Genomic DNA, 15,464 nt, shown 5'->3' with positions numbered 1-15,464 from the left:
CTTGTTCATTGTTCTTATCCTTTCAAATCAAACTTATTTATCTTATATAATAATTCTCTTTTGTTTCAGATATGGTACTCTTTATGAAAGTAATGAAGAAAAGAAAGTACTGAACTTTTATTTATGCATAATTAAAAATATTATTAATACACAATAAAATATTTATATTGTCACTGTAGCTTTTTATTTTCCCACATACATTAAAAGTAAATATTTAACATTACCTGTGCATTACTTGTATGAGTGCATTCTTGGCTCTATTTGTATTAAAAATTCTCCTTTTAAAATCAGCATGATTGTGTTAATATGTGCCTTGTTATAAGACACTTTATATGAAGTAATCATTAAACTATGAATCCTTCCTTTAATAAATAACAATATTAAACCCAAAGTAAAATTGTTAGTCACAATAATTGAGTTTTAATAATATTTAGGCTTAATTTGATGTAACATAGTAAAACTTTGAATGGCTTTGGCTCATTGATAACTATAATGATGTACATCATCAGGTATTGCTATATTTCAAGTTTCTTACTTTTTTTACATTAATCTCTCAGAAAATGGTATCAATGAATAATAAAAATCTCAGTTTCTTATGTCTTACATTGACATTCAGAATGCCACGTCTTTGCATTAAACCCATGGCATTATTAATCAGTTCCTTAACACGTTCGCTACCATACAGACCAACGTTACAAAATGTGGTTTTTCTACACAGACCGAGAATAATTGGTGTGAGACTAACCACAGACCAAGGATAAAATATTGTTGAATTGAGCTATAATTCAACAAAATAACCTAAAATGTACGTCTGTAATGTTCTTATTTGATATATTGCTGATTTGCGTAATTTTTTACGGCGGCGCATATGTGGGACGCTCGGTCTATAGTATCAAAATCTTAACATAGACCAAGCGTCCCATATTACCCAGTAGGGATCACTTCTGGCTGGTTTATACCTTCCAGTTGAACCCACCACTGGGCACAGCAAAATCTGGGCCACCTTATGGATGTCCAGTAGCGGCACATCACTAACCGCAAATGTTGAGATTCTGGGGTTCATGGGCAATTCAATAGGTCTAATCTACTGTGGAAGATGACTGTTGGAGTTGGTGGGATTTGTTCCCTTACCTCAGAGGTTCTTGTTAACCTCAACAAGGGTGTGCCACCCCCTGCCTACTTTGACTGTAGAGGCTCGTTCAGAGCTGGCCTCCCCTCCTTCCAGGATGACTTTGAGATGTTAGTGCCCTAATTCTTCCTCATGGATCTCGACAGGAGGCGGCCCCTACTCCCTAACCTTACCCATCCTGAATATCCTATCACTCCGGAAGCAGCGCAAAGGTTCTTACAGGACTAAGTGCAGTTTATAAGCTTCTTGTCCTAAGAGAACAAAAAAAAAAAAAAAAAAAAAAAAAAAAAAAAAAAAAAAAGCGTCCCATATATGAGCCATTATTTATTTGCTCAGTTACTGTAGGTTTTAGGGTAAGTTTCAATCAAACGTGCATATCTCATTATGAGAGTATTTTAATTCATGGTACAAAAGCTCAAACAACAGAGTCATAAATGCAAGTTCATTGAATGTATTATTATACATATCTTATTAGGCTATAGGCTTACAAGAATTTTAATTTTAGAAATTAAAAAAGTAGAATATAAGAAAATTAAGTTTATTTTATTTCATAGTACAAAAACACAAATGGGATTCTTTTTACTCTACAAGACATAATACACGACTGTTAACCCATAAGTCATAACTATTTTACAAAATAAGTGAACATTTATATAAGTTATTAAATTTACACAAATATTCTGAATGTACCACGTTACATTATATTTAAGTGCTCACACATTCATAGTCTAATTATTGTGCCACTGGTTATAACAAGTTGGCATGCATAGGCCAAACGGTTTGATATTTGAGTCTCTGCAGACGGAGCAGGTATAAAATGTTTGCTTCCTCTTCTGGTTTCTCTCTCTGCAAACATGGCATCTCAGACGCTTTTCCAGCTTCACGGGAGTATGGGCAGACTGTGAAGAGTGGCTGAAGCAAGGATTCCTTGGCATGGGCTCTATCTGAATGTAATTTTTTATTACGATGTCCCTGAACTTCAGGTAGGTTGTTTTAGTGGCAAGCCTTGAGAAAATGTAGACACCGTTCCACAGGGAGACGTCTAGCAGGTGGAAAAAAATTTTAACATACCATCGCAGAGACTTTCTGGGAGTGGAATAATACGAGACCATCTGGTCACTGCGATCGATCCCACTCATGCCTTTATTGTAACGGACAACCATGCTAGGCTTCATTGTTTGTTCCCCTATTTTGTTTGTTACCAACTCCATCTCAGGTCCATTCGATGTTGAAATGGTTAACACATTTCTTTTGTCACGCCACTTCATAACAGTAACATCTCCCTTTTGGTGACTGGTAGACTCCCCTTTTCTCAGCTTTGTTTGAACCACAACCTCCGGATTACCGGATTATTTTGAGACTGTTCAGTTTCATCAGTGACAATGTTGGAGTTATTTACAATTTCATTAGCCTCAATGTCAAACAATTCATTTTGTTCTACTACACTACTATCATCACTACTATTAGAGCTCGCAACGTACTCACTCTGTCCATCCGATGAAAACAAAGAACTTGAGTCAGATTCACAGTCACTATTACTCAGCTGACGATCTGTTTCACTGTCAGTACACACAAGCTTACGTTTCTTATTTCGTTCCATTTTGTTCTACAATAGTTTCTAAATACTAACAAAACTTAAACTCAACCGTAGTTCAGAAGAAAGAAGCCCGTGGTGTGAGGTTTACAACAAGAACAGTGTAGGCTGCAATGAACAAGTTTATCAACTGTGCGGGACTTAATTTTTAAGATATCCAGAGACCAAGCGTCCCACATGTGAGCCAGACATCCCCATAGACCAATACAAAAGTATCAAGCCTCTAAAATAGACCAGTGATTTTTCATGGCAATAAAAGTGGCATGCAAACAGTGGCGCAAATATGGGACGTCAGTCTATTTGAGGTGCCCCGAGCGGCGCATATTTGGGATGCCGGTGCACGGGAAGAAACCGTGCGGCTCATATTTCAGCCGGCTGGTCTGTGGGTATACGACTTTTCTTAACATGGTGGTAGCGAACGTGTTACATTTTCTCCTGTACAATGTTTATCCTTTAAATTATTCGACCTCCTTTACTGGCCAGTTATCACACAACTTGCCACCTCAGATCGGTTATGGTGTGGGTAGGAGGCCCTCTCCGAGACTGCCATCTGGAATTTGCTGTGCTCTGCCCAGTCAGTGAGCCAAAGAGCCCTGTTGCATATGTTGTTACATGTGCTTGTTCTGTTTTTTACTATGATTGAATGCCTTGGGCAAAAGTTAACTTGACAATTCAGAGATAATCGATATGATCGAGGGTTGACGTGGAATGAGCACATTGATTACGTTTGTGCCAAAATTTCCTCAGGAATCTTTGTTATGAGGTTTTTAGAAAAATACTGCCCGAGTTAGGTACTGATGATTTAGTATGGTATTATGAAGTTAGGTATTATGGCTTGATTTTCCCCATCTGTCCTAAGGTTAGGTCCTCTGGGGAGCTTATGCAAACTATCAGTTTCAGAGAGCTATTAAACTCTAAAACAAAAAAAATTAGAGTCTTGCAGACTAGCTATCAAGGAATTGCAGCTGTTGACTCTGCCCTGTCTCTACATTTTGGAAAGAACTATGTATGTTCAAATGCACCTTATCCAGAGGCCAAGACATACACGCATGTGCATACGAGACATGAAGCAGACATAACTACCGTACGGGACAACACAGAATGGTAGTTTATGAACACTTGCCCTCGCAGGAAGGTGTTAATTTTCTTAACAGACTGCCCAACTCAATAAAAAATGCCCAAACGCCGAAGACATAAAAAAACTTGCCTTAAACGCATTTTGGTGTTACAGGCATTTTATAATACTGATGAATTTTTGGAATTCAACTGGAAAACCGCCCAATTGGAGTGACTGACTCCCTGTTTATAAAGTAGGTTACATTGGCTAGAAATGAAAGAAGTGTTTGTAAAACTGTATGTTTGAATGAGATTGATGTGGTTTGAATGTGTAAAATTTTAAATTATAATACATTGATGTTCGCTATGCAATTGTAAAATATTATCTTCGCAATAAAAATGATTTGATATAAAATGCTTTTGGATTTTTAGTTAATGGGTGATACTCAAATAGAATGGTTTTGGCAATTTAGAGATGGCCGTATTTGAGTGAAAAGATCCAGAAAGCCTCAATGGCCAGAAATCTTGCAAACATTGAACGTTTTGGTGGGGAAATCAACAAAACCAGTGTTCTTGGTATTTTAAAATCTGCAGTTTGCAAAATTTTACATGAAAACTTAAAAATGAATTTAGATTTCTGGCTGTTGCAGGCCTGAAAGATGTGGGTATTCTGAATTGTGGTCATCTTTGCTAAATTTTGAACAAAAAAAGCAGTGTGTTATCATTGCTAATGAGCTGTTACGCTCAGTCTGGGATGGCCTAAATTTGCTCCAGAGGGTCACAACAAGTGATGAATCATAGGTTTATGGTTTATTGACGTAGAAACCAAAGCTCAATCATTCCAATGGAAACTGCCGCATGAGCAAAGATCGAAAAAAGTGTGCCAAGTAAGGTTGAATGTGTAAGTTTCGCTTACAGTTTTTCGATTGCAGGAAATGTCAATAAGTAATATGTTCTGCAAATTATGCGCAATTTGCACGAAGCAATCCGCCAGAAACGCCCTGATTTTTGGAAGAACAAAATTGGCTTTTGCACCACGATAATGCACCTGCTCACACATGTTACTTATGTGTGAGTTTTGGCTAAAACAAACACACTAATGATGCCGCAGCCACCATATTCCCCAGATATGACCTCCTATGACTTTTTCTTGTTCCTGAAACTGGAGAAGTCCATGAAAGGACAACGATTGACGATATAAGGATGGTATCTGAACAAGAGCACAAAAATAACTTTTTGAAGTGCTCTGAGGACTGGAAAAAAACATTGGCACAAGTGTATAATATCTAATGGGAATTACTTTGGAGGGAACAAAATTGAGATTGATGAGTAAATAAAGAATAAAAAAAAACCTAAGTTGTGATATTTTTGAACAGAACTCATACAAGTGCATGAACAATTCTTGGAAAGTAAGGATAAAAAGGAACCAGAACGGGTAGAACATTTCTTCTGAATAGTTCTTATTAAACGAATAATTTACAACTACATATTCTCCATTCTCAATGTCAGTTTCCCTATAGAACAAAGTGACTTCAAACTGTGCTGAAGTTGTGATCAATTTATTGAGAAAAGGGTATCAATTTACATTAACGTGACCATGGGAAGGTACGTTCATTTTTTTTTCCTGAAAACAATATTGAAGAAAAAATTCGTCAGCAACGAAAATCAAAGGAGCTACGATTTTTTTAAATCTTCTGAAAACTCCGTTTTTTACAGTTTCCTATAACTCTGCGTCTGCTCAAACTCAGTATAACCAGATTTTATAAACAGATTATCATACCAACAACGAGAAATTATCGTACTTTCATATAAAATAATCGTACCAAACACATTTAATGAAAAAGTATGTTATGTTCGTATAATAAATTATGTTATAATTCACTTTTGGTTTGTTACTTGTATAAATTTGTCAAAAATCTTTCATGGTACGATAATAACTACCCATCGTGTATCTTACCGGCGCATAAAATCAATGAAATTATCGTACCTTTACGATAATTATCGTACCTCTGGCAACACTATCCATATTTGACAGTTTGGTATTACTGAAATAAAGAAGGGACGCCATTTTGAACTACCGTTGTTCCTCCACGTCTATTCTTAACCTCCTAGTTCAGTAGTGGTAATGGCACACCTATTTGTTGGGTGTTCGGTATCTTACGTGGAAGCAATTCGTATTATTAGTCTGACTAATACGTTAATCCTGTCAACGATGCCTGCCCGCTGCGCACTGCTTGCTCTTTTAGAAAAAAAAATGAACTCGAGCTTGCAAAAGTCGAATCCCAGATCACGTGATGCCCCTGCTCCTTAACGCAATAATGTCCGAAAGGCATCAATATAATACAGTCAACTACAGGATCAACCTTCAACTTACTAGTCAAAAATGAACTGATTGAGGAGCCGCTTGAAATTGCTCAACACTTCAATCAACATTTTGTCTCAGTGGCGGAGAAAAAACTCTTACTGCTGCTGGCCAGATACAACAAAGGCCACAACTAAATGAGCTAGAAACTGACTATATTCCTGACTTGACTTTTCTACCAGTATCAGTCATCGAAGTAACAAACACCATATCTTCTTTTAAATCCAAACCGTCCTCTGGAATTGATGAAGTGTCCTCCATACTACTAAAACACTGTAAGGAAGAAATTGCACCTCCACTTACATTCATCATAAACCTATCTTTCACCCAAGGAATTTTTCCCAAAGCATTAAAACTAGCAAAAGTCTTTCCTAAACTCAAAAAGAATCCGAGCACCTCAATCGATAAACTACCGCCCCATATCACTCCTATCAACAATATCCAAAGTAATTGAGAAAATTGTCCTTGTCAGACTCTTGAACCATCTGACAGTAAACAACATCATCACAAGCCAGCAACATGGATTCCTCAAAGGCAGATCAACAACTTCTGCCATAATAAATTTCACTGAGCTTGTGCTGAATGAAATGGAGGAAGGAACTGCCATCAGTGCATTTTTTCCTGGATTTCAGTAGGGCGTTCGATTGCTTGGAGCATGATCTTATATTAGAAAAGATGAAGAACATGGGGATAAGAGGGATTTCTGGAAAGTGGATGTCAAGTTATCTTACAGGCAGATCACAAACAGTAGAGATAGCATATACATTAAACAATACAATTTATAAAACTAGATCACCACCACTTTTAATTGACAGAGGTGTTCCCCAAGGCTCAGTTCTTGGACCAATGCTTTTTATTCTGTTAACTAATGACCTCCCAAAATATCTACAAGAGTTCTGCCAAGTCATGATGTATGCTGATGACACAGCCTTGCTGGTGGCCGAGAAACAAATACCAGAACTTGAAATATCTTCCTTTGTAGCCCTGGACATGGCAAAGCAATACTGTCACCAAAACAATCTTATATTAAATGACCGCAAAACCCAACAACTGAACTTAGGAAGAGCAAGTGCAGTAATACATGGGCTTGCCAGATATTGAATTGAAAAATGAAGCTAACTACCTAGGAAATCATCATTGACAACAATCTAACCTGGACTCCACATGTAGACCAACTCTGCAGAAAGCTCAGCAGTAGCCTATATGTATTAAAAAGAATAACAAAAATGAGCCAATCTGGACACAGCAAAAACTGCGTATTTCTCACTCTTTGAAGCACATCTAAGATATGGATTAGTGGTATGGGGAAACTCTTCCATCGGGAATCTCCAACGGGTACTAATACTTCAAAAGAAAGCTGTGAGAAACATTGGCAGGACTAGACCCAAAGGCTACTTGCCGGCAAGCTTTTCAAAATCTTAAAATCTTGACTGTGATATCTCTGTTTTGTGGCTGAAGTGATCTGCTATGCTGTCTCACAGAACATTACAAGGCTGGGAGAAATGCACCATTACAACACCCGGAACGCCATGAACTATGCTCTGCCAATTCATCGTCTTGCTCTGTACGAGAGGAAGCCAAGCTATGCAGGACCTAAAACTCTTCAATATTCTTTCCAGACCATCTGAAAATAAAACAGTGGACAGAAATGCTTCAAGAAGAAACTCCAAGAATGGTTTCTACAGAGGACATTTTACTCCCTTGAAGAATTTAATAAACTGGAGGAAACCATTAATCATAGTGCTTAAAATGGTTTATCCACTGTTTTCTACATTGCTGACTAATATCCTAAATTATTACCTTTACCTACTTGACACCAATTCTGTAACTCTATGTACATGAATAAAGAAACTGTCTATTGTCTATTGTCTATTGTCTACAATAATATATTTTCCCCAGTTCATATGCACCTGTGATAATAATACTTGGCTATAAATGCCCAACCCATGAAAAAAAGTCCATTTTCCATGGTCACGCTAATGTAAATAAATACCAAAAAAAGGTTTGATAAAATAGGTTTGCTGTACAAATTTATTCAACTCTCTATAGCATAAGATACAATGCGGAAGAAAAGTCCTTTTATACATGATCTACAGTCTACTATATTTCCTTTCACTTTGATATCTTTTAAATAGCATGCTTAGCGATGGGGGTGATTAAAATATAACACATTGCAAAGTTCTTTCATACACCTAAACAATGGCCTGCCACAAGATCTGTACTGGCAATACACCTTTGTATCATATACACTGAGTCAAATATATTTTAGCCTCTAAAAAAATAAAGTTTATTAAATAGAATTGATTTTTAAAAATTTTTAAATATATTAATTTAGACAGATTCCCCCTCCCCTAAAGATGGTAGTGCACATTTTCTTCTTAATAAAAAACTTGTTAACTGCAAGATTCAGATAAATTTTGATGATATGCCTCTTCATTGTAATTAACACCCAAAATACTTTGGAGTTAAACGTAATCAGTCTCAGAGATTTAAAATCCATCAGCAAAAGGCAACATTAAAGGTTAGAACCAAGCAAACATAGTGCAGAATCTAGTTGATACAATTTGTGGAGCCTATAAAAAAGTTATGCTAATTTCAACTTTGTTTTTAGTATTTTCAACAATAGAATACTGTGTTCCTCTATATGCTTGTTTTGATTGCTTATCACATTTGTACTGTAACTGTTGACACAGAGACAATATATACATATATATATATATATTTTTGTGATCAATGTTTATTGAAATTATATATGTGTGTTATACATGCATAAGCCTTATTTAGTACAAATAATTGATGAATCAAAAGTACTTGCTCCATTGGTACTCAACATAGTGTGAGTATATTTTGTTCATCAGTCTCTTTTGATACATTAAATTATACATAGTACTTGCTCCCCTGGGACTTGAACTCGGATCTCACTTGCCGGGTGAGTGTGCTACCACTACACCACAGAGCCCTTTTTTTTTTTTTTTTTTCCTTCTGAGGGAAGAGGACACTTTGTCCCCGCACTTAGTCCTAAAAGGACCTTTGCGCCTCCCTTACTTTTATTTGTGCCCTCAAAAACCGAGGCTTTTGCAAAAACCAATCAGATTTCAGGGCTCCTGTTCTCTGGTGTCCTTGGGGCTGAGGAGATATGCTCCCAAGTATCTTTTCCTAGTCTCTACGATGGCAGGACAATCCAACCAAATGTGCTCTGCTGACTCCTCCTCTTCTCCACAGAGTCTACATTCGCTGCTCCGACTAAGGCCTACCTTCAAAAGGTGCTTCCTCAGAGGGCCATGTCCTGTCAACATTCCTAATATCAGTCTTATATCCTCCTTATTCTGGTCTAGGAGAGCTGTCCACCCTTTTGCATAAGGAGAGATAAACATTTTGGATATTCTTAAACCCGAGGCTCTGCTCCAATTCTTGTATCTTGTCCTCTTTTCCCAATCTTTAACCAGAGCTTTAATGTTGGAGAAGGATATTCCACAACGTGGCTCAGGCCCCACCAATGTGGATTCTGCTCCCTTTTTGGCGAGGATGTCCGCTTTTTCGTTCCCATGAATTCCTTCATGACCCGGCACCCATCCGAGTGTTACTCTGTTATTTGTTGCTAGCTCTGCTAGAGCATTCCTGCATTCCCAGACCGCTTTCGAATCAATCGAACAGGTATCCAGTGCCTTCAGTGCAGCCTGACTATCAGAGAGTATTAGGTATGATAATCCTTTTGTCCCCAACTGTGTGAGTCTTCTAGAACATGAATCTATTGCCATGACCTCCGCCTGAAAAACTGAGGCATGTCTTCCTAGGGGCACAGCCATGTCAACTCCAGGTCCATGTATTCCATATCCTGCCCTTGAGTCTAGGAGTGAACCATCGGTGTAAAACTTCAGGACTCCTTTTTTTGGGTAGGCCTCCCTTTTAATCCATTCCTCCCTACTTCCGATAGAGACCGTGTATGGTTTTTCAAAGGAGTATTTCTTAACCATAGTATCAGATACTTTGGTTAGCATTTCAGCCTCAGGAAAATTTTCCAATATCTTCATGTGGCCTTCTAGGGAGGTAGCATTTATTACCTTTGTTCCTAGAAGCTTCATTGCGCTCATCGCAGCTGTTCTCATCACTTCCTGGCCAAGAGGAGTATAACCCAGAACCGCTTCCATTGCTAGTGTTGGGCAGGAGCTCATTGCTCCCGTGATGCTTAAGCAAGCTAACCTCTGAAGACTCTGTAGCCTTCTTGCAGCTGTTGTTTGTTCGACCTTCGGCCACCACACTAGAGCAGCATATGTGACCATTGGTTTTACTATGGTTTCATAAATCCAATATATCATTTTGGGTTTAAGTCCCCATTTAAATCCAAAGAGTCTCTTACAGGCCCCAAGGGCCATTATTGCTTTGGATGTCTTGTTTCTAATATGGGAGTTCCAAGTGAGCTTCTCATCCAGGATTAAACCCAGATACTTCACTTCTTTTGTTTGGTTAATGCTGATTCCCTCCAGGACCGGTTTTGCTAGCTGGAATTTCCTTTTCCTGGTAAAGGTAATCATATTAGTTTTTGATGGGTTGATCCGCAGACCTTCCCCATGACACCAGTTGCTTATGAAGTTCAGTTCTGTTTGTATTAGGCGTTCCAGCCTGCCTATGTTTTTCCCTTTAATCATAGGTCGTCCGCATAACATAGTAGCCTTATCCCCCTCTTCTCTGCTTTTCTTAGGAGATCATCCACTACCATCGCCCACAGGAGAGGAGATAAGACTCCCCCCTGGGGGCAGCCTCTTTGGGCCGTGATCGCAGCCGATTCGTCCCCGTACTTGGCTTTCACCTGTCTGCTTTTTAGGAGGGCTACTATCCATTTGACTACGTCTGGGGAAACTCCAAAACGTTCCATCGCAGTCTTCATGGATTGATATGCTACTCGGTCGAAAGCTCCTTCAATGTCCATAAAGACGCTGACTAGGGCTTCCTTTTTTTTGAAGGTATTCTCCACCTCTCTCACTAAACTGTGGAGAGCAGTGGTGGTTGATTTTCCTTCTATGTATGCGTATTGTGTGGGACTAAGTGGGTGTTCCAGTAATATTACGTCCCTTATGTGTCTATTTATTATTTTTTCCATAGTTTTCACCATGAAGGAGGTTAGGCTTATGGGTCTGTACGAACTGGGTTTTGTTGGATCCCTGTCATTTTTTCGCAAGAACACCACTAGTGCTATCCTCCAGTTCTTTGGTATATATCCTAGGGCGAAACTGCTTCTAAATAGAATGCTAAGGGTATTTAATAGAATGTCCAGCCCCTCTTGAAGAAGGGCTGGAAAAACTCCATCCGCCCCAGGAGATTTAAATGGCTTGAAGGATCTTATCGCCCATTTAATTCTTTCGTGTGTGAATAGTCTGTTAGACAACTGTCTGGCTTTTGCCACCTCCCGACTGGATCCCCCCCCATATAGAGAATAAGTATCCTCATTACGAGTTAGCTGACCCCCCGGGAAGTGTGTCTCCAGAAGTAGTTCTAAGGTCTCCTTCCTGTTCATTGTTAGGTCTCCATATTCGTTCTAAGTTCTTTTTTATATTCATTTTGGGCTTGTAGATAAGGGAGCCAATCGTCTGTCCTTTTTGCCCATTTTAATAATTTCCTCGTTTTATTTCTTAATGTTTCCAACCTCCCAGTCCACCACGGCACATCCCTCTTCAACCGGTTTTGCCTGGGAGGACAGTTTTTCTCGTAGGCCTTTATTATAGCTTGCTCTACTATTTGTGCAGACCTTTCTAATTCAAATTCATTTTTCTGAAAGGGTCCTATTTCTTCCAACTCTTCTGCCAGGGACTCTCTGTAACCTCTCCAGTTGGTCGATTTAGGAACCCTGAGGGTCACGTATCTTTCCCCTATCTCCTCTATGTCGAACCTAATTGGACAGTGGTCCGATAGTGAGGCCTCCTTGGAGACGTGCCACCTTACTATGTTTAAGTTTTTGAGTCCTGTAGATAGGGTTATGTCTAGGACTTCTTTCCTATTTCTAGTTATAAAGGTTGGGCTTGACCCTCTATTCTCTAACACTAGATCATTGCTGAACATAAACTGTAGAAGTTCCTCACCTCTCTTGTTTGTGTTCGTACTTCCCCAATACGTATGGTGAGCATTGCAGTCGCAGTTGAGAATGAGGGCCGAGCCTCTGTCTCTGCAATAGTCTTTCTAATTCTTTCGGTGGGCAGCTTGTTGACGGGTTGGGGAAGTAGGCTGAGGCTACAGTAACCTCTCTGTCCCCTTGCAGTGAAGCCACCTTCACTGTAGCCGCCACCAGATCTCTTGTTATTAGATCTGTAATCGGAAAGACTGTTATTAGTTTTGAAGTTAGAATACAAGTTCTTGGGTTTTCAATTGTTCGATCATAAATGAGATTACCTACCTGAGTTGTCAGTCCTCTGATGCAACCTCTATTGATCCAAGGCTCCTGGATTAGGGCGATATCCAGGCCTGTTGAGATAAACCTTCTTCCCAAGATGTCAGTTGCGCCCTTTGCATGGTGTAGGTTTATCTGTATTAGGCGCATACTTACGCCTTTTTTCCACCTCCCCCAGGTGGTCCATCCCCGTCTCTTCTTTTGGATTGTTTGGAGACTTTGTCCCCTTTTCTTCCTCGAGCCGAGACGGATGGTCCTTTGAGAGAAGGTCCCCTCTTCAAGAAGAGAGAACATGTTGGTCTTTCATCTTCGACCGCTGCACTGGCTTGTGGAGTAGACCTTTTAGGTAAGGTATGTACAGATTGCTCTGACACCTTCGTGGCCTCATCCACTTCCATCTCTTCAGCGGTCCTTTTTTCTGTGGTGACCGTCTCAGATTTCTCTGTAGTCCCCTCTTCCCTTGTGGGTTGTTCTATGTTTCCTTGATGTTTCTTCTTCAGTCTAAGCTGAACTTTCCCAAACTTGTAGCCGATCCATGGACCTTCCTTCTCAAGTTTGTTCGCTGTAGCGCAGTTGACTGCCAGGGTGAGTAGGACAGACTTCCCCTCGTCGCTTCTCTGCAGAACATTCCATTCTCCGACAGATAGCTCTTTGTTTTGTCCTTTTAAGAGCTTCATTATCTTTTCGGTTGTATCGAGTATACTATCAGGAAGATAGACAGTCGCAATTCTTGCACGAGGGATTTCTTCCTCTGGTACTATCCTTAGACTGGCCTCTTCCCAAGGCTTTAGGGAGTCTTGCTTTCCTTTAAGCCATTCTGCTGTTTCAGTGTTTTCGCAGGTGAAGATTAGAACCCCTTGTCTCCTGTTGATACCGTAGAATCTTGGAGAGTAGGGACCCTCCTGTTCTTCCACGATAGCTTCCAGGATGAAGCTCTGGATCTTCTCCATCTGTTCGGTTGTGAGTAGGGTCTCGGGAAAGTTGGAGTGCAAAACCCCTACCCTTATACCAGCTACCGCTTGTTTGTAGGAAGGTTTCTGGGGTTGTCCAGATTGCTCCTTGTGTTCCCCTTGATTTCCTTCGTTCTTTGTTTTCTTCCTCTGATGGGCCTCCGGAGTGGATCCATCAGAGTGAGGTCTTTTCGGTTTCTTTCCCTCCTTTTGTTTGTTCAATTTTTTATTTCTTTCTTCTGGGATTGGTTTTAAGGCCAATTCCCTGGCTTCTTCTTGGGAATACCCTCTTTTTCGGAACCAGACCATGCGTTTCCTGGCGGCTCCACATAACTTAGACAGTACTGGGAGCTGTCTCTCGACTTTTGCTCCCTCTTCCTTCTGGTGATCGCCCTCCAGTATCGCATCTTCTTCATCGGTTTCGACTCTAACCGAGTCGGAGGCTTTTGGACTTCTACTAGGAAGTCCGCCTGTTTTTTGGGTTTGATCAGGATTGCTAGGGTCAGAGCCCATCATCAATCCCTCTGTGTTTCGTGAATTTTCATTCACTTTTTGAGTGCTACAAGAGCTCTCTGGTTTTGTTTGGTTTTCTTTAATTTCTGTACTCATTGTGTTCCCACAAGTAGCGGAGATCTAAAGGTCACCCCAAGCATTGTCCCGCTCTACTTGGGGAAGGCTAGGTTTAAACTGGAGGTCGCCAGGTATCCAGAGTTCGCATATTTACGACCAAGCTCTCCCTTGATCACGCAGCCCTCGGCATATGCTGTTCCGCCTTGGCTTGGATATAGAAGGAAAATTAGAATTAGAATAGTTTAAGATAGATTGTTGGGAAGATTACCTGACAGGTGAGAGTAGTAGGAAAAGAAAGTTATAAATTGGGGTAGTTCAACAGAAAGCCCGCCAGATCGGAATTATCAAAGAAGACAAGATTTGGATCAGGCAGTTCCCAGGTGCACGCGCACGAAAAGTACAGCACTGAAGAAGAGAGAAGGTGGCTGTGCGTGTGCTTCGTGGACGCTCTGGCTTGGCACATGTGTTGGGGTATGAAGACCCCGCCACTTCGCACCCCACAGAGCCCTTACTTTTGGCAATTAAATTATATTTAACCGTTTCTGTCACATATGTGTTTAAATAACCAAACTAACATATGATCGGATGACCAACTACCTACCTTACAACTTTTACATTAATTAAATTTATATAAACAGCAATAGCCTGATTTAATTTAAAATAGGAAACTGAGCTTTGCTCGGTATTATTATATGAGATACTTGTCCGCAAACAATAAATGCCATGGCTATTTATTGTTCTGTTATCTTCTGCATTAAAGAATTCTAGAGCAAAAACTGTGTTTATGTTTCTTATTTTTTTATTAAAGTTTTTTATTTTTTATTATCGAATATGGGTGACGGTTTAAAAAAGACGTACTACGATTCATTTGAAAATTTTAGTTGCTCCATTAAAATTTGTCCATGCAAACAACAGTCACTAAAAGAATTTCTATTTATGCGATCAGAAACCCGTTCCTTAGGGAAATGCAATGCACCGCAATGGATACACAAAATTTCAAATGGTCCTTATTGCACAGCTGCAATAACACCACATTTATATGTCGGTAAATAATTATTAAGTTCTAAAGCCCTACGACGTCATCCGTCTCTTAGTCTTTTTAAATAGGAAAATATTTTTAAAGGGTAAATTTATAGCTCTTGAACACATTCACTGCTAAATAAATGTTGAAACTCATTAGGCATGCTAATAAGTTTTAACATATATTGCAACAATGGCTGAAGGACTCAGATAGGAGACGGCAGCACCTGGAGTGAGTTCAGTGTGTCTCCTCCAATAATAGAAGTTAGCAGTGAATGTGGTAAAATAACTTATCTAAATACACACTTTTTATTTGATCACTCCATGTGAAATTATAAGCATATAAAATAAGCAGGCAGGGTGTGTAAGCAATTTTGAAATCAGGCCCTAATAAAAAAAATCAA

The 15,464-nt window shown here is 39.5% G+C and overlaps 2 protein-coding genes across 3 annotated transcripts in view; one reads left to right on the top strand and one right to left on the bottom strand.

Moving 5' to 3' along the window:
* The window catches only part of LOC124354659 (vesicle transport protein USE1), a 39,159-nt gene extending 38,986 nt beyond the window's left edge, over nt 1-173 (top strand). For both annotated transcript variants that reach the window (XM_046805286.1, XM_046805285.1), the window contains exon 7: nt 70-173. In XM_046805286.1, the coding sequence (XP_046661242.1) occupies nt 70-113 (44 nt within the window). In that variant the 3' untranslated portion in view covers nt 114-173. The remainder of the gene's footprint in view (nt 1-69) is intronic.
* Nucleotides 174-7,026: 6,853 nt separating this feature from the next.
* LOC124355789 lies at nt 7,027-13,779 on the bottom strand. The gene is made up of 2 exons (XM_046806943.1): nt 12,913-13,779; nt 7,027-7,125 (listed from the first exon to the last, which is right to left on the bottom strand). The coding sequence occupies exons 1-2, from the start codon at nt 13,777-13,779 to the stop codon at nt 7,027-7,029; spliced, it is 966 nt and encodes a 321-aa protein (XP_046662899.1).
* Nucleotides 13,780-15,464: the final 1,685 nt, after the last annotated feature.

This window comes from Homalodisca vitripennis, chromosome 2, assembly GCF_021130785.1.
Source record: "Homalodisca vitripennis isolate AUS2020 chromosome 2, UT_GWSS_2.1, whole genome shotgun sequence".
Classification (NCBI taxonomy): domain Eukaryota; kingdom Metazoa; phylum Arthropoda; class Insecta; order Hemiptera; family Cicadellidae; genus Homalodisca; species Homalodisca vitripennis.
This window is presented reverse-complemented; position numbering and strand designations above follow the sequence as displayed.